At 37.1% G+C, this 25975-nt stretch overlaps 1 protein-coding gene across 2 annotated transcripts in view; it reads left to right on the top strand.

Moving 5' to 3' along the window:
• KPNA3 (karyopherin subunit alpha 3) overlaps positions 1-20619 on the top strand; it is a 47098-nt gene extending 26479 nt beyond the window's left edge. For both annotated transcript variants that reach the window (XM_021528402.3, XM_085577849.1), the window contains exons 3-17: positions 935-1024; positions 1222-1251; positions 1339-1391; positions 1476-1571; positions 3645-3730; positions 6691-6777; positions 7173-7342; positions 8484-8528; positions 11074-11205; positions 12339-12467; positions 13997-14101; positions 14234-14305; positions 14412-14574; positions 15469-15563; positions 17892-20619. In XM_021528402.3, the coding sequence (XP_021384077.1) occupies positions 935-1024; positions 1222-1251; positions 1339-1391; positions 1476-1571; positions 3645-3730; positions 6691-6777; positions 7173-7342; positions 8484-8528; positions 11074-11205; positions 12339-12467; positions 13997-14101; positions 14234-14305; positions 14412-14574; positions 15469-15563; positions 17892-17990 (1452 nt within the window). In that variant the 3' untranslated portion in view covers positions 17991-20619. The remainder of the gene's footprint in view (positions 1-934; positions 1025-1221; positions 1252-1338; positions 1392-1475; positions 1572-3644; positions 3731-6690; positions 6778-7172; positions 7343-8483; positions 8529-11073; positions 11206-12338; positions 12468-13996; positions 14102-14233; positions 14306-14411; positions 14575-15468; positions 15564-17891) is intronic.
• Positions 20620-25975: the final 5356 nt, after the last annotated feature.

Below are 25975 nucleotides of genomic sequence, written 5' to 3'. Positions count from 1 at the left end.
ACCAAACATAAAAAGGTGTTCAGATATATTTATACTGCACTATCATATTCTATTGCTCCTTCTGTCTTTGTACCTCCAGACATACCAAACAAAATATAAAGTCTAAAATTTAAAAGAGACCATTTCACAGTTTTGGTGTAATACTTTTAATACATTTTAAATTTATAAAAAAAATTCTAAAAAAATTCTAAAAAAAAAAAAATTCTAAAAAAAAAATTCTAAAAAAAAGTCTAAAATTTAAAAGAGACCATTTCACAGTTTTGGTGTAATACTTTTAATACATTTTAAATTTATAAAAAAAATGTAAGCAATCGATTATTTGTTTTTTTTATTTTTGAGTTACTGTTTTATGTCTTCAAATTCATTAAATTAGGACTGTTAAAATGAAATGTTAAATGGGTATTTTACCAGTGAAAATACAATTTTATTCTTTTGTAATTCCTTAAAGGAACTAAGACTAGAGGGTGTCTTGGTTTTTGTCAGAAATTAGGCTAACAGCATGAGTGGGAAATCCTGCAAGTGCCAGTGTGCATGGAGCATGCTGCTTTACACAGAAAATGCAAATAGATGTGACCAGGGAGCTTCAAAACAGGTTTAGCTGAAAAATAATCTTATGCTGAAAAAAAATTTCTGTTACATGTGGCTAAATGTTAATATCATGCAGAGCTATGAGTATTGTGAATGCCTGTTAGAAAATTAATCCCCAGACTGTGAGTTTTAATTAATTCAAATGTCATGGATTGTTGTAGATCTGTCTGATTAACAAGCTGCCAGATTATTACAGCTAAAATACTGCAAATTCTATTTGCAGTTACAAATGCCTTTAAAAAAGGCACCTTCATCTATACTTAAATGTTGAAAGGGTCCATTGTACATCACCACCCTGTACTAATAAGCATTAAAACTGGCTTTATTTTTTGTTACTTCTTTACAGAACAAAAGAGATGAACATCTTTTGAAAAAAAGAAATGTTCCTCAAGAGGAAAGCTTAGAAGATTCTGATGTTGATGCTGACTTCAAAGCAGTAAGTTCCTTGATTCTGGAATTATTTTTAAAACTTTGGTGATGACTCTAAACAATGTATTCTGTTATCTTGCAGTTATTTGAAAGTAAATTTATGAACTGATACACTGTTAAAATAAGTTTTCTTGTATTAAATGCTTAAGAAGTTTATAATTTATCAGCAAAAGTACTAAAACTTTTTTTTTTTTAATTTTCAAGCAAAATGTAACACTAGAAGCTATACTGCAGGTATGTTACATTTAACTTTTTTTTTACTAGAAGTGTGGGTTCTGGGCATTTTTAATTTTTAACTGTGTTTTTAACTTTCTTTTTCAGAATGCCACAAGTGACAACCCAGTGATCCAATTGAGTGCTGTCCAAGCTGCAAGGTAAAAATAAATAAAGATACAGAAACATAATTTATACACATTTTTTATTATAAAAGTAACTTACTTTTACTTTCAATTTCACAGAAAACTCCTATCCAGTGACAGAAATCCACCTATTGATGACTTAATAAAATCTGGAATTTTACCAATTCTGGTAAAATGCCTAGAAAGGGATGATAAGTAAGTACTCTTTTAAAAATCTTCACTGTTACTGGAAATTTGCATTAGAAAGAAAATAATTATTTGAAACAAAACTGAGGATTCCAGCACCATATAATCTGACACAGTGGATCACATTCCATGATGATAAAACACAAGTTCTCCAGGAATATTTCTTCTGCCACTGAAATATTTTTTTTTTTAGAGCATGCTTGAGCATATCCAGCTAATGGAGAAAACCTTAATACATTTCTCATTGGTTTTGAATATTTCAGCCTTTTACCAGTTTTTTTTAAGAAATCTGCTACAGACTTGTGTGTATTTTTATGAAGGCAGAGAACATTGTCTGGTTGCGAACAGGGTTTTTTTCCAAAATATATTTGTCTCTGCCATTAAGATTATTAGCTGAAGTTTCTGGTTTCTTCTCACTGCAAGGTGTGTTTTCTTTTGGCTCTCTTATGTGATGGTAGAACATGGTGAGCGTGCTCTCTGAGTTTTTATTGGAAACAAAAAGCTTCAGTAAAGAACATAGAGAACCGAGCATATAGCTGCAAGCATTTAATGACATGTAAGAAACAGAACACACCATATTCAACAAATATTGAGCCCCTGATTTGGTTAGATATGGATTAACACAATTGAGGTAAATATTTTAGCTTGTCTTTGATCTAAAGCAGACATGCATGTATTTCTAGTATTTCCATTTTCAGTGTTATTATTGCAGCTATGAGAGCTAGGAACTTCAAAAATATGTAGTGGTATTTTTGGTATATTGTGATGACTGCAAAACTATGAACTGCAAGTAGGGTTTTTTCCTAGCTTGTTTAACAAAATATTTGCTTAGAAGGCAGCTGACAATAACATTCAAATCAGGAAGGAATTTTAAAATGAGTCATGAACACTTGTCTGCTCTAGAAGTAGATGGTTCCGTGCTTTGAAAATTCTTTTTAATTTGAATATTCTGCTAGTTTTTGTGTGATTTACCCTTGTAAATGTTTACTAAGTTTTTAAAAATTGAACTCAACATTTTTTTAAGCAGTCCTTTTAATCATGATTGCTATATAATATTTAGCAGAGTTCAAGTCTGAAAAGACTTTGCCTAACAAATCATGAAAGCTGTTGTTCATGTTGTACTTTAAAGCTTAACTTGAGAGAAAGAAAAAAGGGACTAACCTAAAACTAGAGTTATAATACACTTGATCCTAAAATTTAAGGGTTTATAGGTAGCTGCTGACAGGTGTGATTTCTTTTTACCTCCTGTTTAATTATTTTGCAATCCCATCCCAAATAAAACATCAAATTGCTTTAGAAATGAATACGCAAAAAAGTTTAAAAGAAGCAGGTGTTTACAACTATATATAAAATATGACTGGTAAAGACACAAAACCCATGGAAATGAAACAGTCACCTTACAGTAAATATTCTCTGTTTTTTCTAAATTCAGACATTTACAGTTGTGCTAATGACCATGGGCTGTAAACTCTTTTGTAGCATGTAGAACTCTTTACTTTTAGTATTTGCCTGAACAGCAGCTTTCATGCAAACTGTTTTACTAAACTGCTGTTGGCATAGACAACAGTTGGCAGACATCTTGGAAGAGATAGTCTCCCAGTTTTCATGACCTTTGTAACTAATTTTATCTGTATTTAAATAACTAATTTTATCTGTATCACAGGTGTGATGCTGTCTTTCTATACTGATTCTAGATCTTTCACCTGTCAGTGATGGTACAGAAAAATGTCTGTATCCAAGTATACCAGCTTGCACTTGATCTAGAATGTTATGTAGGAAGAATCAAGTTTAATTGGTTGTTTGATTGGGTTTTTTTGTTACTAATATTAATTCAGAGTGATGGATGGTCACACAAGGTGACTGTCATTTATAGAAGGTCACAGAATGCAAGATCTCTTTTTTCTTACAGCTTTTCCCCTGAAAAGTCCAAACTTTGATGTTGGAGTTTTTTACATTTTAGCCCAGTGGTACTGCCTAAATGTAGAGTATTTCTTATGGATATGGCTAGCAGTATTGAAATGAACCATAAAATAGTTTTCAGATCATGTTTCAACTTACTAGTATGTAATTCTTTCATTACAGTCCTTCATTACAATTTGAAGCTGCATGGGCATTGACTAACATAGCATCAGGCACTTCTGCACAGACTCAAGCTGTTGTACAGTCAAGTAAGTATTACAACTTTGTTTTATTGGGGGAGGTGGCAGTGGGGGTGGATATTGTGGGAAAAAGAAAGTATTTGATAGAACAACTGCCATTTCTTATCAGTACCATTAAAGTAATAAATAGATGCTTTTCTTAAAGATTTAGCAAAGATTTCTGAAAGATTTCTACATTTGTTCTTAAACATGAATCTGCTTGTCACTTACAATTGATGTTAAGGATCCTAGACAGGATTTCCCATAAAGAAGATACAGAATGACAGATGATACAATAACTATCACAAAAATCTATGTCCTTTCTCATTCTTGGTTTGATTTCTGAAATCATGTACCATTAACTGCTCTGTGGCTAACACGTAAGTCAGGAATTAATTCTTTCTGCCTCAAAGTGTGTTCATAAATCTTATTAAAGTTGTTAAATACATACAGTTATATAAAGTTGCACATTTAAATACATTTAAGAAAATTACCATCTTTTCCTTGTCTGTATGATTTGTATCTCCTGTACACACAAGCTTGTTGAGCTGCTTTCATTTCTTGTTTAACCAGACGGTGAGAAAGGAAAGAAATTCTAAAATCAAATTAAGATGAATTAATTTAATCAAAGCATTTTTTCGTTATTATATCTATAGCTTTTATGGACCATCATGCTTATCTTAAAACTATCACCTTTATGCTAAATACAATATGTTGTCATTAAACACTAGATTATAGATAAGCAAATATATAATAAGCTGTCTTGACTTACTCATATTCTCATTTTTATATTGGAAAATGATGACTTAGTTATTTGAATTTTTTTTGTGTATCAACCTGCACTTCAAATTAAAATGCTGATTTGTATGTTTTCATGGCTAATAAAATAATAGAATAATTATTAGAGTTTTGTATATTTAAGATATTGGAGTAATGTTATTATTCCTATTATTATTGTTATTTATTATCCAAAATAATATTTGGATAAAGTAATCTTACCAAAATGAGCTTTGGATAAAAATCCAAAGTCTTTAAAACAAACAAAAAAAATCAATATCCTGAATTTGTTTTAAAAATTTCTGATGTGATTTGGGCACCTCTGTTTTTAGATTGCTTTTCTGGTGTCTAAGTACCTTTGAAAATCTACTTCCAAGTTTTTTCTTCCTTCTCAACTTGTTCATTGGTTAGTCATTGTTTTCTTTCTTTTTTATGTCACACAATGTTGTCCTGTTTGAATGAAGCTAACAGAAAGTATGTTTATAGTATTAGCTTTGCAAGAAAAAAATCTGGAAAAATCTCAAAGTAAAAATTAAAAGTGGAATAAAAGTATGTACAGCACAACTAAAAGCATTATTGTTACCTGAAGAATTACTAGAAGTTCAAGTTGAGACATGTTTCTCCCAAAATGTGTTTAGTTAATGCTTGAAAAGAAAAAAATTTGCTAAATGACTTCACAGAATCCAAAAGCATTTTACTCATGAAGAGAATACGGATTAAGTTTAGTCTAAAAGTCATGCTGCTTTGACTGGGAGATGACCAAGGGAAAACAGTCTCCCAGTTCTTCTCCCTTTAGGTAAGGAAGGGTTTGAGGAAACAAAGCAATAGACCCTTGCAGCTACAGAAGAGGCTAATGCAGCCTTAATACAAAAGAAGGCAGCCTCCTGCAATCAGAAGGGACAGATGGTACTTGGAAGGCCCAGCAAAAGAGAAGTACTAAGTGCGCAGAACAGCTCTTGGCAGGAGCTAGTTTGAAGCAGGAATAATTAAATTTTTGAGAGCGGTAGGTCAGATAACCTCAACTCATGCTCTCTCAGGTTGTCCTCCTGCCTGAGTGCTATTATGAAATAACTTCATTCCTGGTTTTGAAAGCATACCAGGATTGGAGTGCAATATAGACTACATAGTTGACCCTCTTCTCCAAAAAATGTTGAATGCATGTATGGCTGAATTGTAATCTCAGTAATTGCTGAGAAGGAAGCTAAAATATTCCACTTGAGCTAATGGAAGTGGGATGATTTTATTACAAGAGTGTTCTTAAGCAATAGCGTGTTGCTTGTCAGTTATAGGCAATGGCTGAATCACTCCTGTGGAGTGGGGAAGGAATTTTAGGTTGTCTTTGTTTTTCATGGCTCTGTATTTTCCAGGAAAATACAGAGTTTTTGGCTGATTATCACTTTTCATTATCAACACAATATTGATTCACAGTTGCTCACAAACTGTGTTGCACTTTTTAAAAAAATTGTGAAGCTATTTCTGCAAGAAAAATACTCTTTTACAGTATATAAATTGATCTAGTTTATTCAGACTATAGGATGACTATGGTCATATATAGATTTTAAAAATGGCTGCAAGAGTTACTGTCTTTCAAACAGTATGGGTTGTCTGAAGGAAAACAAAAGCATGGGGATAGTAGTGGGATGGTTACTTAGCTCTATCAAACATATTTAATTCCACAGAGAATGATATCTAAAATAAGTACCACTTCCTTTAATTTGGTATGTTGCTGGCATTATATAAGAGCAAATTAAAACGTGTCTTGGGACTGGCAGATGGATGTAAATCTTCACTGCATATGGAAACTAACTATAGCCATCTCTTGGGAGGAAGCTATTTTCTTAAAGCCAGGATATGAAGCACGTTTGCACAAGTAGGCATGTCATTCTGCTTGGTATGTGTTGTGATCTGGGATAACTGGAAAATCTGAATTACTGAAACATGAAATCTCATGCCTGCATACTTGAGGGTCTAACTATCACTCTGAATATGGGGAACGTTTAAATGTGGAGCACTGTTGATTAATAAGTCTGTTCCCAAGTCTATTTTTCCCTTCTCTAGATATATATAGAAATGTTCAATTCAGGTTTTGTGCACCCTTCATAATTGAAACATTTTTAAGGCATGGTGGAGAATGTGTTCTGTGTAAATCAGTGAACATGTTGCTCATATACCAAGATTCAGCATTAAACAAATCTAATCTTTGCATTCTGCAGATGCAGTACCCCTCTTCTTGAGACTACTTCATTCACCACACCAGAATGTTTGTGAGCAAGCTGTCTGGGCTCTTGGAAATATTATAGGTAACTTGTTGTTTTAATGATTTGAATTCAGGGAATGTTTCATTTTAGAACTTGACTTTTTGAACACTGGCATTATCATAAAGAGACTATGTTTCCTCTGAGTTCTGTGTCTTTTTTAAAGTTTATAATATGGCCAGAATTATTTAAGTACCTCCTGGGTTTTTTTCTAAATAATAATATCACTTGCTATGCAAAATATTAACAGGATAAATTTTGTGTTTCCTAAAATATACATACATAACTTTACGTATGTATATTTAATCAAATATGACCTTTTAGTAGTAGACTATTGGTGAGGAAACATAGAATTTCAGTATCCCAACATGTCATTGCATACATTTCAAGATTTTCCATTTTTAATGTAATTTCTTTTGCAACAATTTTCATTTCTGTAGGTGATGGTCCTCAGTGTAGAGATTATGTCATATCACTGGGAGTTGTCAAACCTCTTCTGTCCTTCATCAATCCCTCCATTCCCATCACCTTCCTTCGGAACGTCACATGGGTCATTGTAAATCTCTGCAGGAATAAGGACCCCCCACCGCCTATGGAGACAGTTCAGGAGGTAAATAAAGAATTATGAGACAGATAATGTTTTATACTCTGGGCTGGAGGCCAAATGTTTTACATTGTCATACTGTGAATTTTTGCATGTTTTTTTGTCAGTGCACATGTATTGTGCCACTCTATCATGTGTTAGATGAAATAATTTGACCAATTTGATGGTCTTGCTACAGCTGTAATAAAGGTAACATCTGAAATTTGTAACATCTGAAACTGAGTAAGACTAAAGTGATGAGCTATACAGCAAAAAAACTAACACAATAGAAAGCATTAAAATACTCAGCATTACATGTTTTCACTAAAAAAAATAAAAGCTACCATGTGATTTTGTACGTAGAAGAATTCAGATGTGATTATTTTCAGCAAGAGGAAGTGTAAGTAAACTGTGGCATGTAGTGTGATTTGTGTTTCAACTCTCGTGTGCACATGCAGTCAGTGCCAAGTCCCAGCCTGAGCAGAAATCCAGAAAATCCTTTTAAACTGATGAACAGAGCAAATGCTCCATTCACAGCATCAGCACAGTTAGCAAAATGGAACTATTTGACTAGAACTGTAATTGTAAGTAAAGTTCTTGATTTTAAGATTAATTTAAAAGTGTAGGTACAGTTTTTGAAGCCATGTGAAGTATGTTACTGTTAACAGCTAAACCTTAATGAAATTTTAAAAATGAAGCAGAGAAACAAGGAAACTTTTGCAAGTAATGCTTTACTAAATAAAACACTCTGTTCAAAACAGTTTTATCACAGCCCACTTTTATATTTTCTCCATTTGTGATTATAAAAAATTAAACTTAATCCAAGAGGTTTATATATTGATATTAGGCTAATAATTTTTATTGTCTGATAATAAAGCTTTTACAATAGCAGCAGGGTATCTTATCTCTGTTATTTGCTTGTTTTCCCTCAAAATACAATCTACATTGTGTGTCTGGAATCTAGCACTGTCTCATATTTTCACAAATTAGAAATACAGACAATACAGGTATTTTTATACATACTTTGAGGGAATGACCAGCTGCTGGAAAGTGTGTGATTACAATATCCTAAAGCAGACTCAAGCTAAGGTTTGTGATTGCAATACTTGGATTCATAATTTTACCACCAATTTTGTTCTACTGTAATGACTGATGAACTTCTTTTCAGATTTTGCCAGCATTGTGTGTTCTCATTTACCATACAGATATAAACGTAAGTAATTTCCATAATTTTAGATATTTAGATTCTTTGTTTTCTCTAGAAATATAATGCTACAGGATTTTGTTAGAGTAGTAAACCTGGGTTTGTGTATTAATTTATGTATAATTAAGTCATAAATACATAATTAAATATGAAGACGAATGTGATTGTAGCCATTCAGAGCATGAAAAAGAAAGTACAAATACCATTTCTGAAATAACCTTTTGTAGAAGATGGCATTTTTTATCCTGTGCATTTGACATACCTTTAAAAAATCCTGTCTTGAATTGAGCACTAGAAAATTAAAGTGTCAGCTTTACCATCAGCTACACTTTAATTCTGCCCCAGTTTATCATTTTGCATAGATGATATATAATATGTGCAAAAAAATTACATGTAATTCTATATATCAGTCCAGTCAAATATTCTGATCATAAGGGTAAACCTGACTTCTGTAACCTGTTGGGTGCCTGACTTTGCAACATTTAATTAAAGAAATCACATATGAAAATATATTTAAACAAACAGCAATAAACTATTGTTTTGTGGCACCTTTGACGACCTTCAAGTTTTTAATACTAAACCTTCAATAATTCCCACATACCTGAATCATGAGTTTACCTGTGTTTTTCCAAGTAATGTCCTAGGGCGTGGATTTACCTCATGAAGCCTTATATATTGGGACTTCAGAACAAAGATCTGTGTAACTGAGGGATATTGAGCTGTTATTCTCCTCCATCTATCAGTACTTTATAATCCCTGTAGTGATCCTTTAATTTAGGGAAGAAGGAATTGAACCCTTGTGTTGGTTTGGGGATAAAATAAAGCATGAGATCAGTGAGACTGTCATTTGTTAGTTCAATGCTGTAGTAGCAGTGTTTTGGCTGCCTTTTTAATGGTGAAGTGGGCTTGTCTCCACAAAATATTTGTACAGTTTAAGCTGGGATTTTGTCAGGGTTTTCCCAGTGTAATGTGAGTGGGAGACAGCACATGGTGACTTTTCAACGAGTAATTTGGACAAAGCTGAACAGAATTTGTTACAAAACCAAATATACTTCTAACCTGTAGGCTCTTTTTCTGTGCCAAATTTTAAAGCTTTTTGCAAGCAATGATTGTATGAGAGCTTATTGATGTAGGTATGAGACTGTGATGCCAGGTTTTGACTGATCTCAATTAGGGTGTCCGTCATTTTGATCCTGAGAGTCAGGTACTAGTTTGGAGGTACCAGTCTGGTCTCAGCCTCTCCGTACTGGAGCAGCAAACCTATCTTTGGAGATGAGTCAGTGATGCAGGTAGGTCAGCCCACAGTCCTGTGAGCGCTTCTGGCGGCTGCTGCTCTTGTCACCAGCAGGGCTGTGGGGCAGCAAACTGGTGAGGCACCATCTCTCACTGCTTCTGCTGCCATAGTGGCTCCACTGCAGCACGTTCTGCTGTCCCTGCAGCACAGGAGGTGAGGGCAGCAGCAGGCTGTGGCAGGAAAGCCTTTGGGCTGTGCTGGCTGGCATCTGGAGCTGGGTGGCTGCAGCCTGTGGGTCAGGACTGTAGAGTCCTTCCTGTGTTCTAGTACTGCAGTATTCAGCTGTTCTCTTAACTGGAAATTTTAAACGGCCATCTGTTTTAAAAGTAGGCTAGATATAGGTACCTCAACAGATTATGTCCTTAGTGGGGTCCAGACTTCTTTTCCTGCAGTTCCTAACATCATCTCTATGTGATGTGATATCCCTCTCTGCTGGCTTTGTTTCTGCTTCAGGTACTACCTTTCAATGACTAACTTTTGTACCTGTCTATTTTTGAGGGCTTTCTAATTATCCTTATCAAGTCATCAGTGACTTTTTTTCTTTTAAGATTCTCAGATGGCCCTGCATGATAGGCATTTGTCTGTGAGTTTTGCTTTGTTTGAACACTTCAACAGTTGCCACATTACAATAGTTGCCAGTACTTAAGTTAGTATAAGAACTCCTTTCCTTTGCTGTGTTTTTTATTCTTAATATGAAGGCAGGAAATGGCATACATCCAGACTTGTTTGCAGTTTCACTTCAGAACTGCAGTATGGATCAGAAATTCTAAGGTGTCAGATGGATTGGAGACTTAAGGGAATTAATGTATTCCATAATCATAAGACAGCACATCTAACAAATTATAGCTATGCTAAGGAAGCTGTATTGGTATTTTCTGCAGACAGTTACTAGCACATCTACTTACCTGAGCTGGTTGTCTATCTTGGAAATGCAGATCAAGCCCAACAGTTTACATTTGTGAGATGATGTATGCTGTCACTTTATGCACCAAAATGTGGTATTAATTGAAAAGGAATTTGATAGAACATACAGAAATTACTATGATGGAACAAATGGTTCTGGTTTTCATAGTTGTACATAATAATCTAGCATATTACTGATAAGGTCTCATCACAATCATGTTTAAGTTTTTCCTATAACTAAATTGCATGTTTTCCCCTCTCCACCCCCAGATAAGTAGAATGTTGTTCACTAAATTAAGCCTTCATTATAGGGATTTTTCTGTTCAACATGTAAACCATGTTCTCTCCAATTTGTAGATTCTTGTGGACACTGTTTGGGCTTTGTCCTACTTAACAGATGGTGGAAATGAACAGATACAAATGGTGATTGATTCTGGAGTTGTACCTTTTCTAGTTCCCCTTCTGAGTCATCAGGAGGTTAAAGTTCAAGTAAGTCTGATTTGGTTGTGTTTGAATAATCCTTTGTATGCTGTTCGCTAAAAAAAAATGTGCCTTTCAGTATTTATTAGTGGAGTTAATGAGATGAATATTTATAGCTACATTTTGTGCAGATAAAACTGAAGAAAAAATATTACCTACACTGGGGGAAAACATATTAAAAAGAAAGAAAACTCAAGCAAAACAATACTAACAAAGTTTTAAGTAATGACAGGTTAAACATTAACTTCCATTACGTGATTATCGGGGGTGCCTTCCTTTTGTAGTCCTAAAATATTTAATGACAACAGATTTTATGTTTTCTGGAATTCAAGTAATATTTACTCTTTCTGGTGATGCATATATGGTTGTGCGTGTTCTATCTAGTTCATGGAATTCAGTATTTTGGAACCTTTAGGGTATGGAAATATTTGCAAATGCTGGGTCCTTTTAGTAAAGTAAGTTTATAATTAGCTGTTAACTGGGCTTTATTAATTTTAAAGACAGTTTGAAACTAAAAGCTAGTTAATGTGTACTGCTCATTGACTCATCTGCTGTAATACCGAGCTCTTCTGTGTATCTGTGCATTTGACATGTTTGTTTAGTTTGCACTGTGGATGAGATTTGCCTGTCTTGAAATTTGTTAGGCTAGTTCATTTGATGAAAGAAGTCTCTCCAGTATTCTGTCACTTTTAAGGCATTTACTGAACAATACGTAAAGACGTAAAGTCCATTTCTGAAATCACCTGAGCCTCAGTAAGTAGTTGTGAGGTTTGGAAAGCCCTAGTGGGGAGCTGAATGGAGAAGTGAGCAACTTCAGCAGACATAGAGCCTAGAAGCTGTTGTTGGAATTGTAACACAGATCAGGTACATGGTGAATTAATCTTCTAAGGTTTTAATATTCTTTTAATTTCTAATCTATACACTTTCTGAGTTGAGCTGAAGTTCATTTATTCTGTGATGTACTGTGTTTTTTGATGAACCAGTATTCCATTTTTCTGATGTAGCTCAGAGGATGAAGTGCTAAATTGTATTTTGCAAAGTGTTTTTATAAAGAGATATCTTAAAATGCTCTTTGTTATAGCATAAGTAACAGCAATGTCTTTAACATGCAATTTTTTTTCCTTCCCACTTTGGATATTCAGACAGCAGCACTGAGAGCAGTAGGCAACATAGTAACTGGTACTGATGAGCAGACACAAGTTGTTCTCAATTGTGATGTTTTGTCTTATTTCCCACATCTCCTGACGCATCCAAAAGAGAAGATAAACAAGGTATGATTTGCTTTTTCCTAACTTAGTATTAAAAAAAAAAAATAAAACAGTAGCCTGTGGAATATTACAGAAGAATTTCCTACAGCTGTTATTTCCAGCAATGTGAGCAATTTTATATAAAGATGCAGCCTTTGAGGCTGGTGCTTAATTAGGACTGAAACCAAACAGCCATAGTGAGTATCCATACATTGGTGTTGATGCCTTGTGCTTTCTGGGAGGACTGAAGGGTTTTGCTTTGGAGTGAGATACTTTTTATTTTCATTTGAAAAGTGAGTAACTGGCTAACTTCGATTACTGTTTTTCATAATTTTAGTTGAGTCCAGTGAGTTGCATAAGACTGATCCAGCTTTCCCACTTCACCTTTTCATAGTGAAGTTTGTTCACTTGTTCATCTTCACCTAAAAGGAAGGAGGGTGTATCACTGTTCTTTCCTGAAAATTGTCTCTGCAATCTCCTTCCTTTTGGCAGAAATAATTTCACTGCTGCAAGGATTGGGTGGATGAGGGAGATGAAAATGATCTGTGCCTCCTTTTCCAGAGATGTATTTCATGTTATTTGGGTTTTTTTAGTTATTGTGCCATCTTTTGTTGCAGAGATGGCCTGGCTGAGGCGAAGGCTTTTTTTGTTTAGATTATGTAATTCCCCCATATAGTGTATCATTGAGGAGAAATCTATTTGTGGGGAATCTGTTTCTTCAGGCCCTCTCAGCTGTAAAGATCTCTGAAAAAGTTATCTTTGACAGTCAAACTGATGTGATTTATTTTTGCCTGCCCTCTTAACTCTTACAAAAGAGTGATGAAGAGCTCTTTTGAAGGCCAAGGAATTATATTTGTACCAAAAAAAAAATCCAGAAATGCTTTGAGTTTTGTTTCAAGTCTGTATTGTGAGAGGCAAATAGAAATAAAAGCAAGATACAAGTCCCTAAAATAGGAGAAACCCATGGGTTTTTTTCCTGTAGAGCTTCACAATTGCCTGCTTGCCACATCTTTTACTTAAGATTGGAGCCTTTTTAAGATGTTCTGGATTGTCATGACAAGTATCCCCCTTTGTAACTGGGAATTTATAACTGCCATGAGACAGGTGATAGCTATGTAGATGAACCTCCTGAAGGAGTAATTGCTGAGCAAAGTCACAGGACAGAGTATCATATGTGATATTTGAATGAGATTTGTGGACACCATGTCGCACAAAGAAAATGGTGAAAGTTTAGAGCCTGTCGGTGACTCCAGCAGTACAAAGTGGATATAAGGCTTACATTAGCATTACTCTTGAAGTATGGAGACACGCCTTGTGTGAGAGAGAATCTGGCCCTGTGAATCAAGCATATTAATTTTACATTGATTCCCTCTTGTCTTTCGCAGTGCAATAAACGTTTGTGTGCTAGAAGTGCTACTGATGAGGAGGCCTGTTTAGCAATTGCTCATCGTATGATTTTAGGTTTTAAGGTGGTCAGGTTTGGTTGAGTTCTTTTTTTCATCTGCTGACTATTTTGTAAAAGTGCTTTGCTTTTTTGCTTTATCCCATTGTAGGAAGCAGTTTGGTTCCTTTCCAATATCACAGCAGGAAACCAGCAACAAGTTCAGGCTGTAATAGATGCTGGGCTAATCCCCATGATCATACACCAGCTGGCTAAGGTCAGTCAAGCTATCAGCTATGCAAGTTGTCATCCTCTTTTTATAAATCTGACATGGGGAGTTTGTGATTTTTAATAAGTTTGACAGATGTTTCCATGCTGATTTTAATAAGCTATTAATTTTCTTTTTCAGGGGGACTTCGGGACACAAAAAGAAGCTGCTTGGGCAATTAGCAATTTGACAATAAGTGGGAGAAAAGACCAGGTATGTGTAGTGGGATTTCAAGCTGTCACTAAAATGTTGCATATGCAGTCATTTATGTAAGGAGCACAATGTTGAAAGAATTTTTTTTTTGTTTTTAATTATTTAGGTTGAATACCTTGTTCAACAAAATGTAATCCCACCGTTCTGCAATCTACTCTCAGTAAAGGATTCTCAAGTGGTGCAGGTGGTGCTGGATGGCCTGAAAAACATCCTGATAATGGCTGGTGATGAAGCTAGCACAATAGCTGAAATTATAGAAGAGTGTGGAGGTAAGAGCTTACTAGGCTTTTAAAAAATTTAATTGGCTGGATGTCATTCTGTCTTCCCCTTGCTGCTGTTGATGTTTACTGTAGTGTTATTTAACATGGTCAATTTGAGTAAACAAGGGAGCCTTCTTAATGAGAAACACTACTTTTCTTTTTCAGTTTATTTCAGTTTGGAGATGGCTGTGTAGAGGCAATTGTTGAAGGAGCTTTCTGTAGCATAGGTATTTTTTAGGTTTCAATGAGAATTGTAATTCTTTTCATTTGATAATTGCACATACTTTGTCCTGTGGTAAAACACACAATTCTTGCTCTAGTTCATTGCCTTGGAAGCAGTTATAGGATCATAATTTCATTACAGAGCAAAGGATGAAGAGTCTTTTCATTATCACAATCCAAGTTGTAATGTATGCTAATTAATGTATTCTATTAAAGAGATACTAAAGGACATAATGCACTGGAAGCTTTTCCCTTGTTTTATTACATATCCAGTTTGAAAATGGGACTAGTGTTTTAGCTGCTTTGTTGCTTTGCTGTTTTAAACTTACAGACAACACAGAAATGTAGCCATTTCTTTCTGGGGATACATAGAAATGACTAACCCAAAAGTTACGTAGTAGGCAGAAGTTTTAAAAAATAAAGAGTGTTATATAAACAAAGACAAGACTCCACTATCTGTTGTTCATATAATGGAATATTCCCTGTCATATAGAGTTCACAAACTACTTCTCTTTCCTCTTAGAGACAAAGATAGCTGCTGTGTAGATCATATTTTCAAATTGAGCTACATCTTTTCTAACTTGTTTCAGTAGTAATGTTTAGTTATTTTTCTTATTTTTTTAAGTAGTCAGTAACTCTGTTTTAATCCTACAAAACTCTTCTCCATTTTCTTTTATTCAGGACTAGAGAAAATTGAAGCCTTGCAACAGCACGAGAATGAAGACATTTATAAACTAGCATTTGAAATTATAGATCAATATTTCTCTGGTGATGATGTAAGTATGCTAAAGATGGAAAAGTATATGCATTGTGCTCTTAGCTTAGTAAGTACATTGTCTCTGTACCTCAGCTCCACTAGTCACAAACATACATTATCTCCAAAGTCAGTTTTTCTGGTCCTTGTTCAGTAGAGTTTCTCTCAGTTTAAAGTCTTTGAAGAGTTTCTCAATACCAGGACTTTCCTTCAGCAAAATCTAGAGGACTACTCTAGTTTTGCCTAACAAATTGGTCAGTGCCAACTTAATTTTGTCAGATTGACTTGTAATTACTTATGATTAGAATCTGAACAGTTCTTTGGCTCTCCTTTTTATTTTTTCATACATCAGTCTTTCAAAGGGGCAGTGGATCCTTACTTTCAGATAAATGTTTATATTTCAATTCTGTATTTGCTCAGTCTAGATTCTGCAGTGAAAAGAGTCATCAAAACTATTAACACTTTCTGCAGCTGGTTGATCTAGACCATTCAATATTTTGTTGCACCCAGGCTGGGTATCTTGACTCTCTGATTCTAGCTCTTCCTTCTACTAGCTGCTTGTGAGTTCCTGAGGAGCACTTCAACATGCAGTTTGAAGACTAATTATCTTTTATAGGCTTTCCAGGGTGTCTGGAGTTCTACAGCCTAGTTCAACTATGTTTTCAGTTCTTCTCTTAAATTGAACTCTCTGAATACCAGCTCTGAGTTCAGGACTCAATAATTTTCAATTCATGGGTCAATCATGTGATTGGGAAGTTAGTCACCAGTGGTTGAGAGGTGAAAAGTTCCCTACAGCTGTGATTCTGTGAGCAGTGTCTGAAGAGTCTCAATAGAGACTCTAAAACTTCTGTGTCTAACTGAAGAGCACAGTCAGGTCGATGTGAGTGGAAAAATATCCCTGTTGAGGTTAGTACTCGCTTTTGCGCATTTACTTTTTACATTAACACAGTTTAATCTATACCTGATGGGATTAATATGCCTGCTTTACTCAAGAGCAGAACTTTTTTTCAGATTATTATATTCTTACTATGTTTTCTAGAGCTTCTGAAACTCAAAATTGTAGGAATTCCACAATTGCTTCAGGGAGACAAGAGATTGGTTATGGTAGCTTGATTGGCAGTGTTACGATGGACTGTCCGGGAGTGTTCTTGCCTTCTGTCACTTCAGGATCTTCTGTATTCTCATGAGATGTTGCTGGCTGTTTGATGTCCATTCATTGCTATTCCCATCTGCTCCTTTGCTGAACCCTGTAAAGTGCACAGCCTGTACATCAGGACTAACACTAACAGCTTCCTCACTTCTGTTTTTTATGTTAAAGGCAGATGAGCTTAAGTGGGGTTACTTTGTAGTATCTCTGCAGAAGACAGAAGTGCTAATTTATCAAAACAAATACATTTTGCAAAACATTCTGAAACCAGACTTGGTCTTCATGTGGGCATGATGTGCAGATTGTTGTGGTCACAAAAGGCCTCAATCACTCCCCCCTGCTTTAGATAGTGTCACCCCAAGTAAAGAGAAAGATTTTAGATTAGTCAGTTCGGATGTGTGCACTACTGCAAGGCCAGGTCTCAGAAGGCTGTTCAGACCCCTCACACAAGGGCTCTTTCCTGCTTCAGAATGACTGTGATCTCAAATGAGGCTCAGAGAACAGTGCAGCTGGTGATTTGCAGGAGGATGGTTAGGGTTTGAAGTGGTACATTTTGTTGTTTACTGACCATGTTATTTGCTATTCCTTGAGGCTCTAAATATCAAATTCTAACATCTCTGAGGAAGCTGATTGAAGTTGGCTGCTGATTCCTCTCACTCTGTATCCATAGAGCAATGAAGTACTGTTGATGTAAAACCAAATTCAGATTGTGCTTATGAAACTGCACTGAAATGAGTTCTAAATCTTTCAAATTTTGACAGGAGATACTAAGAAGTCGTTTAAGCTTTAAAAAAGTATTTTTATCAGCTGCTGATGAAAATATATTTTCATGTTGAAAGAAAATGGGAGAAAGTACAAAACTAATTTTGGAATCCACAACTAATGATTAGCCAAGTCCAGAAGTACTAAAAATTGGCACTGGAAATTAAACTGCACAGCTAAAATAGCAACTGCTTTGACCGAACAGCAGCACTGTCCCTAACCATTACAATTTTTTGTTTCCCTAATGGTATTAGAACAGAGTTGATGTGTTGTTCTTTTTAGATATATTTGGGGAATTTAATTGGAAAAACTGATCTAATTTTAGTTTGATAATTAAAAAAAAAAAAAAGGAAGAAAACATGAACATTTGTGAATTTCTTCTCTGTGTACCCAATTATGCAGGAAATCAGCCTCTCATGTGTTTCTGCTGTTGTTTTGTAGATCGATGAAGACCCCAGTCTCATTCCTGAAGCCACTCAAGGAGGTACTTACAACTTTGACCCAACGGCCAACCTTCAAACAAAAGAATTTAATTTTTAAGTTCAAAAAAAGTGCAGCTTCTCTTGTCCCACACCAGTACGAAGCACCACCAGATGGCTACCAAGTGAAGAAACAAAAGGCTCCAAGACACAATGCCTCTTCGTTTTGATGCTTCTAAAGCAAGCCATGTATTGGTCACTTTGCAGTTGCCAAACATCACTATCACATGGACTGTAAATGCATATGCATGATCTCTTAAACTGTTTCAGAATTCTTTTTAACAGTCCCAACTACCTTTTTTTGCCTTTTTCCTGGTGCCACATGCTGACAACCACAACCTGCAGTTTTGTTAAGAATATTCCATGGTGGTGGCACATTGGCTTTCCACAGAAAAGTAGCTTCTTTGGAGAATGGTGCGCTGTGGATCAAGACACTTTGGTATGATGCATACATTTTGGAAGACTTTAAAGGGGCCCAGTTTGCTCTGAGCCTTCACCATCGTCCTCCACAAACATATTTTCATAAACTTTATGTGGAAGAATAGATTCAAAAATGCAAGCCAAATGAATTTCATTGGTGAAACTGAAATAAGAATAATTTATAGAAACACAACACTTGGCAATTGATTAAACACTTAAGTTTAAAACAAAAAAACTACTTCAGCTATCAGTAATTGATGTGTGTTCATTAACTGCCTCAGAAACCAGGGTTGGAGAATGAACTGTAGATTTGGACTGGTAAAGCTTTTGCCATTATACCTAATTTTTGAGAACAGCGAGCCCTATTTGACCACTCACTTCAGCCTGTGTGTTCCTGCTGTTTTGAAGTAATCAAATGCTGTGCATGGTATTTTACCTGAGCTACAACCTGTTATGGACTTGAACTTCTGTTTAAGCTGAAAGCAAGAGTCCCAGACTATAGAAAAAAAATTCTGTCCAAAAATGTATTAGTTAAAAAGAATCTTGCTTTCAACTTTCAGTAGTCAATATCTTCTGTTTTAAATTGATAATTGGATATGGTTGATTTATATTGGGTTTAAACTGTGGAGCTTTCATGTTTACTGTAATTTAGTCTTAAACTATTTTTTACTTAGTAACCAGTGCTTATGATGATGTGGTTGGCAACAAACCAGCAACTACTTAGAAGCGTCATAAAAGCTTCATTCTTGGAGTATTGGAAGAATAATTCACAAGTTAGTCTCAAATCTTATTCATGTGATTAAAAACATACAAACTGGTTGATGTGTGAGGCTGTATCAAAGCTGCTGTTACTCAGCATAAACCTGATGTGCAGCGCACATTAAATAACTTTCTCTAAGGTATGTGAAGTCATTGCTTTTGGAAAATCGCCTGACCCAGTCACTTTCAAAGGGATTTTGGTATTGCTGGGGCGAAGATCGGTAATTTTGAAATTCTGTAAGCTATCACACAAACTGGTTTTGTTGCTCTTGTTTACTGGGTGTAATTTCCCAATGCATTGATGTGAAGGGATAGAAAAATCTAAACTAATTTAGTTATTGGATGTGGGTTGTATTTACTGTGATGAAGATAAGGACAGATGCCATCAGAGCTTTGTGGATCAGCTGTTTTTCCACTGATGAACAACACATAGCAGGTGTGCATTCATTAGATATATATCTGCCAAGGTGGAGCCACTTTAAAGAGTGAGTTGTCTTGTATCTCAGCTGGATACAAGCGTATGTTTAAACTGCAAGATTTTTACTTGCTAGATAATCTGTTTTAATATAGTGGTTTGGCCTCTGATTATTTATAGGTTTTATAAATTTTAGAATCAATTTCTCTTTAAGGTGGCTCAGATTTTTCAACTCTTGTGCACATAAAATTGAGTTGAAGTTCATTGTGCCTTTTTTCTTTTCCCAGAAGTTGAGTTGAAGCTTCATATGGTAACTGCATCCTATTCACACACTATAGTCTAAAATCTTGAAACTGTGTGGTGTTCGCTAAAAAACTAAACAATAAAAAGTCAAAGTTAGGTAAGGTCACAAAGTTTTTGTGAAATTAGAGTTCCAGCAGATGTTATTGTGAACAAATATTTCCCCCCCCTTCTAATTCAGTCTAGTCTCCTGCCATATAGACTGATCCATACCCAGTTCAGCCTACACTCACTGTTGTTCTAGAGATTACATTCAAATTGATGCTGAAACAACATTTTTCCTCTACTGTCAAGATTTGATAATTTTCTTGCACTCAATGCATTACAATAAAAGTGAACATCGGAGGACTGAGTAAGGCAGGTCAAAGTGCTTGCTCAGTTCTTTCTGCTGTGACCTTATCAGCTTTTGATTGGGATTGCACCATTTCATAGTTAATAAAGGAAACAAAGTATATTGCTGCACTTTTAAGTTTTCAAAACAGTGTTTAAAATTGCATTGTTTTTATTATTTTTTTAAACTATCAGTTAAAATAGACTAAAACGTTCTTTCAAAGAGGCATCTAAATGTGTTCCTAATTTTGTATATGGGCTTAGGTTTTGTAACCAATAAAAAGCTGCTATCAAATACTATAAAACATTCAAGAACTTATTTTGAAAGTTATGGAACTGCTTAGTCTTCATGGATTGACTTAGGGGTTTTTGTCTTTGACTAGATATTAGTTAGCAGAACTCCGCATCGAAGTTGGAAGTATGCTACAAGTATGAATAAAGTAAGCTGATGCAGTCATCTCTGAAACTTTGGATACGGAGTTTTATACTTTGTATGGAATTGTTTCCCAGGTGTGTACAGGGTGGGGGGCTCTGGTAAGTGGGCTGCAGCTGTTCCATGTAATTATTAAAATACTGACTTCAGTTCAAAGGCTTGAAGGTGGACCAAGAGTGTCAAGGAACTTCCACAGTCATCTTCTATCTCCAGAAACATCCTTTGAGGCTCTTGGTGCAAGGCTGATTGCCGATTCAGCGTTAGTTTAAACTCAGAATGCTGCACAAGGGAGGCCCAACACCTGCCCAGTGTGGGTTGGGAGGGAGTGTGCACCAAAATTTTTCTTGGGCTAGACAGCCTTTCATGGCCAGTGTCCCTCCCACTGGCACAAGTGACCCTGTTGGGCTGCTGCATGGGAACAGCTTGGAAGTGTCAGAGATTTGCATTGTCCAGCAGCCTCCTAATTAATACAGTCCTGCTTTAATTACAGGACAGCGCCAGTGCAAGGAGACCACTTGAACTGTTTGAAAGGTGCCTGTGACTGCAACTGTGGCTTTGTCATCCTTTCTCCGTCTCAGTTGGCTGAGCCACCTGGAGAAACCTCTGTCTCCATAGGTGGGAGATGGTGATAAGCTTCCAGTGCTGTATTTAAGTCTTTACAGATGTTTGCTCATGGGGATATAAAGCACAGAGATTTCATAAGGACCTAATTCCCATTTCCAAAAGCTGTTTAATCCCTCTGGTTCCTTCAGTTTCAACCCAGCAGTGTTGGGTTTTTGCAACCTGATAATCATCCTCTAGATCCTACCTGGAGGACTTGAAAGACACTATATTGGAATAAATAATCCGTTATTTTAAGACATGTCTTACTTAGAGTAAAATGTAGATGATATCTTAATGATCCCTATACTGTAAAAGTACAGACACTTCTATTTTGTTTGCTTGATCTGTAAAACAGAGAAATTAGTAAGAAGAGCCATTGACAGGCAGATGTTTAATTGATAATAACAAAGTAGGCCTCAACTATCACTGAGCACAGTGAGATTTAAAAAAAAATCATCTTCTCTAATGCCCTCTAGATTCTGAATGTCATTCAAACTAGTCCTTTCCACCAAATGCAGTGTGTTGTGTTCCTTCCTATTTTGTTGCATAAAAAGTATTCCTTTTTATGGCATAATTATGCTTCTATTCAAACATATGTAGGACAACAAATTATGCCAAGCCATTAGGAAGCCCTTTGCAGGAAGAAAAGGATAAAAACACGATCAGTAGAAAACTGCGGGCTCCAGGAGGGAAAGCCTTGGGAGATTTTGCATGATTGTCACTGTCACCTTGACAGCAGCATGAGCTGGAGCTGCCTGAGATGCACAGGTCTGTTTCAGGTTGGAACATTACTGAAGGCTGATCAGGTAAACTGCCTCGTGTTAAGATGCAGAATTGGGAGCTAGGGCAGCTTTCTGCTTCCCTGATCCTGGTTTGTGTGTGTATCATCCTGCCACAGAAATGGTAACAGGCAGGGCAGGTCTGCTCCATGCTGCTGGCTTGGCCTGGAGCTCTCCAGCTGCTGCTGAAGGCACACATGCAGCTTCGTGTTCAAATGCACTCATGATACAGCTTTCTTGAGCAACATCCCAGTTTGTAAAGGAACCTAAAAGCTGATCTTTTTCCAACTTTAGTTGTAAGGTTTTAATGTTGGAGAGATCACAACCTTGTGTATCACACCTAAGAATGTTAGTAAGATGATTCTTTCGTTTTAAAATGACAGTTGGAGGCTTTAGGCCTTTGCCTTCATCTATAGCAGTAGAATAGGTGAATGTCACCACACAGCCACAGAGGAGAACGGCAAGTTCTGTGAAGGATTTCGATGCAGGGAGGCTCTTCCCTGGATGCGGTGGGGGAGGAAGTTGGTTGTCTGTTTGCTCCATACACTAAATAGGCTCCAGGGACACACAAAGGTGTGGAACATGGATTAACCATCCTCTTTCAGTAGGGTCCTGTGGAAAACTGGTGGTTGGATTTTTTTAATGTGCTGAAATGAAGTGTAAGGGAGCATGTCTGCACCTATTTGCAGACTGGTCATCTTTAGTAGCTTTATTTGCTTGTTTTTAGCCCTAATTCATGGAGCCAGATGATCACCCATACAAAATTGTACATGAAAAGGGAGGATGAAATTAAAATATTTTGCCAGTGGGCTTCAGCAAGTTCAGTTCTAGGTTTGTGCAGAGAGATGCTCAAAGGAAGCTGCAGCTCTTGCCCTGAGATTAGACTCATCACTTTTCTGTTTGATGCAGTTCACAGCTGGTTTCCCCTGCATTACGGAATTTTATATCCTGGTAGAGCTCCCTGAAATCTGCATGCTGCCTCCATCTTATAACATTGAAAATAAAGGATAAATTCCTTCTGTTCTTGCCATGATGATCCTGGCTTGCAGGAAGTCTGGCCCAGTAATTGCGAGAGTGTTTATTTGACATTGGTTCTCTAGGGGTGGTTTGCCTGGTCATAGGTTTTGTCTTGCTAGGCACAGCAGCACATAAATCTCAGGAGGGGATGCGTGTAGAAGGAGCATTTGGACTTGTCAAACTCTAATGTTTTAAATCACATAGGTAGAAAAATGTGTTGCTTTTTCAAAAGAAAAGTGCTCTTTCAGTTGTTTCAGATCTCTCAGTCATTGCCTTTACCAGTTTAGAACAAATATTAAAAATTTTAGAAAAAAAGAGGCTAACCCCCCCACCTTTTTAAGTGTGTTTGTTTCAATTGCTACTAAAATGTTGCATCTCACATGGAAAAATTTCTGTCCAAAGGGCTCATTTGTGAACACTTACAGGGAGCTGGATGTGCTGGATACTTAGCAATAATGCTTCCAGCTCTGTAATCTTAGTCTCAAATTCTCAAATTTCAGTGCTCTGCGCTGAAATATTTAACCCTTTGGTGAGAAAAGGACCCAGTCCAAGGGGCATAATTAACAAGGTGGCACCTTGCTCCTGCAGCCAGCAGCGTGTTCCTTTCTCCCTGCCATCAAACTGCTGGGGTTTTATGCAGCCTCATTGTCAGCAGCATAGAGCCAAGAGTTTGCACTGAGCTTTGTGTGGCTATTGTTATCCAGGGAGGTGTTTTTATGTGAACTCAACCAGAGGTCTGTTCTTGAAATATTAATAAGTGATGGAAAGGGAAAAAATCACTTCTTGTAAAGGTCACAGTTTTTTCTGTATGTGATATTTTAGTCAACATCTAAACGGAATTTTTCCAGGAATTTTACTCACCTCAGTTGTGTATTAGTTTAATAGAAGAAAGACTTGGCCCCTAAATATGGGGAAGAAAATTTGCAAATATGAGTCCTGCATGCTTAGAAATGGAAGTTTACTGAGGTCCATGATTTTTCTTGATGTAACCTGGGGGCTGCTTCTTATGCTTCCAGTTGCAACAACATAAAATGTATTCCTCAGGGCCTTACTTAGCTGTTACCCCGGTCTCAGTCACCCACTCAAAGAGAAGCACTGCAAGCACTAAAGTGTTTCTACTGAGGACATGGGGCTCTCTTCTCCCCCCTTGGAAATAATCAGACAACAGCATGTTGAACTGCTTCCATATTCCTTCCAACCTAAGATTGTGTGAGAGCTAGAAGGGGTGGTGGAGAGGCAAAAGCTCCTTGCGAGGTGGGTGTCAGTGCCAGTTGCAGGCTCTGTACCTGAGGACTGACTGCCCAAGTCAGGCTGTCCCCCTCCATTACACCAGAGAAAGTTGGTGTGGACATAATTGGCTCCTTATTCGGTGTGTAGTTGCTCAGGGTTATTAAGCAGATGGCTGGAACTGAACTACTGACTTGAGGCTGCCTAGCTTTTGTTTTGCAGCTGAAATTTCCTGCACTGTCCCTGGTTTTTAGGGTTGGGGTATTTGTTTCGGTGGGGGTTTTTTGTTTGTTTTGTTGGGGTTTTTTTAACAACTGTATTATTTATATTGATATTCTATCAAGGGTACAACCTGCAGTCTCAAAACTCACAGCAGGTCTGTCATCTAAAGCTCTTTCCTGGTGCATTACCTTCAAGAAAATGGCAAGAAAATCCATTAAGTTCCAGCACCAAAGAGACTGAAAATTCAATGAGGATGCATCTCCTGGAAGGAAGTTGGCAGAGACTGTGAGATGCTCCTGCGTGGCCGTGGACAGGCTGCTGGTCCAAGTGACAGGCAAGAGCAGGGTGAGCTAGGGCCAGCCCTGAGGGCACAGGAAGGCTCAGCCTGTCAGAAGCCATTCTGTGGCATTTTCAGCCTCTCTCTCTGGTCGAGGCCCTCATCTCTCCCAGATAATTAATCTTCTAAGGATCTGTTTTCCAGCGATTTTTCTGCCTCCAGCAGCCCAGGAGCTCCCATGCAGCAGTGGAGGCAGCCAATAGGGTCTTCAGCTCTGCTGGAGAGGGTACAGTAAGGTCATTTGTACCTCTGCTGATGATGCTGGGGGAACAGATAGCAATGTGAGGGTTTTAGTGGTGTGGAAGAAAGGTAGGGTGCAGAAAAGAACAACAAAATTATAGAGTCTGGATTTTTTATTTAAGATAGAATGACATCTCATTGAAGTAAATCACAAGTGCTTCTTCCCAGGGTGTAAATACAGGAGAATAAAGGTCTCTCCAAGGGGGAAAGCCTGGGGAAACCAAGGGGTTAAATCAGCACCTTCCTGCCAGGCTGAGTTGCCTGTACCACCTGAAGGCCTGTGGTTGCCTGCAGCCATCTCCAGCAGGACATGTCCCCCACCCTCCCAACCATTCCCAGGCACTGTCTTTGCAGACCTACTTTTTCTCAGAAGCATGGTGGACATCATGCCCATTCTTCCCAGGGCAGCTCTGGAGACTCAGGATTATTTTCCCATGTTTTCAGTCCAAAATCTGCTCTTCCTGGCTGAGTTTCCCTTGCTTTGCTAGTGATGGGTCCACCCCATCATGCAGAAATGGAGCATCCTCAGGAATGATCTATCATGTTTTGTCTCTGTATTAGCCTTCCCCAAGGAACAGGGAGAAGCTACTTCTCCATCCTTGTGCAAGCCCCACCCCGAGGTACGCTGTGCAGACACCTTACAGCTGGTGCACTGCTGAACCCCTGCACTGACCCAAACCTCATGTCTCTGAAAATACTGCCTGTATTGAAGGGTGGACTTTTAGCACTGGTCTTCATCACCATTATTAAACAAAAGGATGTTAAGGGATGTCAAAAGCCAGAAAATCATGAGGTGTAAATTTTGTGTTTTTATAAGCAGAACAGACTGTCCCCCGATCCCCCGGGAAATGAGGGCCACAACTCTCCTCCCAGCTGGTATATTTCTTCCCCAGGAAACCCCCAGTTTGGTCTTTCCAAAGTCCTTTCCCACCATTACCAAACCTCACATGGTTTAATAATGTGA

This window comes from Lonchura striata, chromosome 1 (assembly GCF_050655825.1).
Source record: "Lonchura striata isolate lonStrDom1 chromosome 1, ASM5065582v1, whole genome shotgun sequence".
In the NCBI taxonomy this organism is placed as follows: domain Eukaryota; kingdom Metazoa; phylum Chordata; class Aves; order Passeriformes; family Estrildidae; genus Lonchura; species Lonchura striata.
This window is presented reverse-complemented; position numbering and strand designations above follow the sequence as displayed.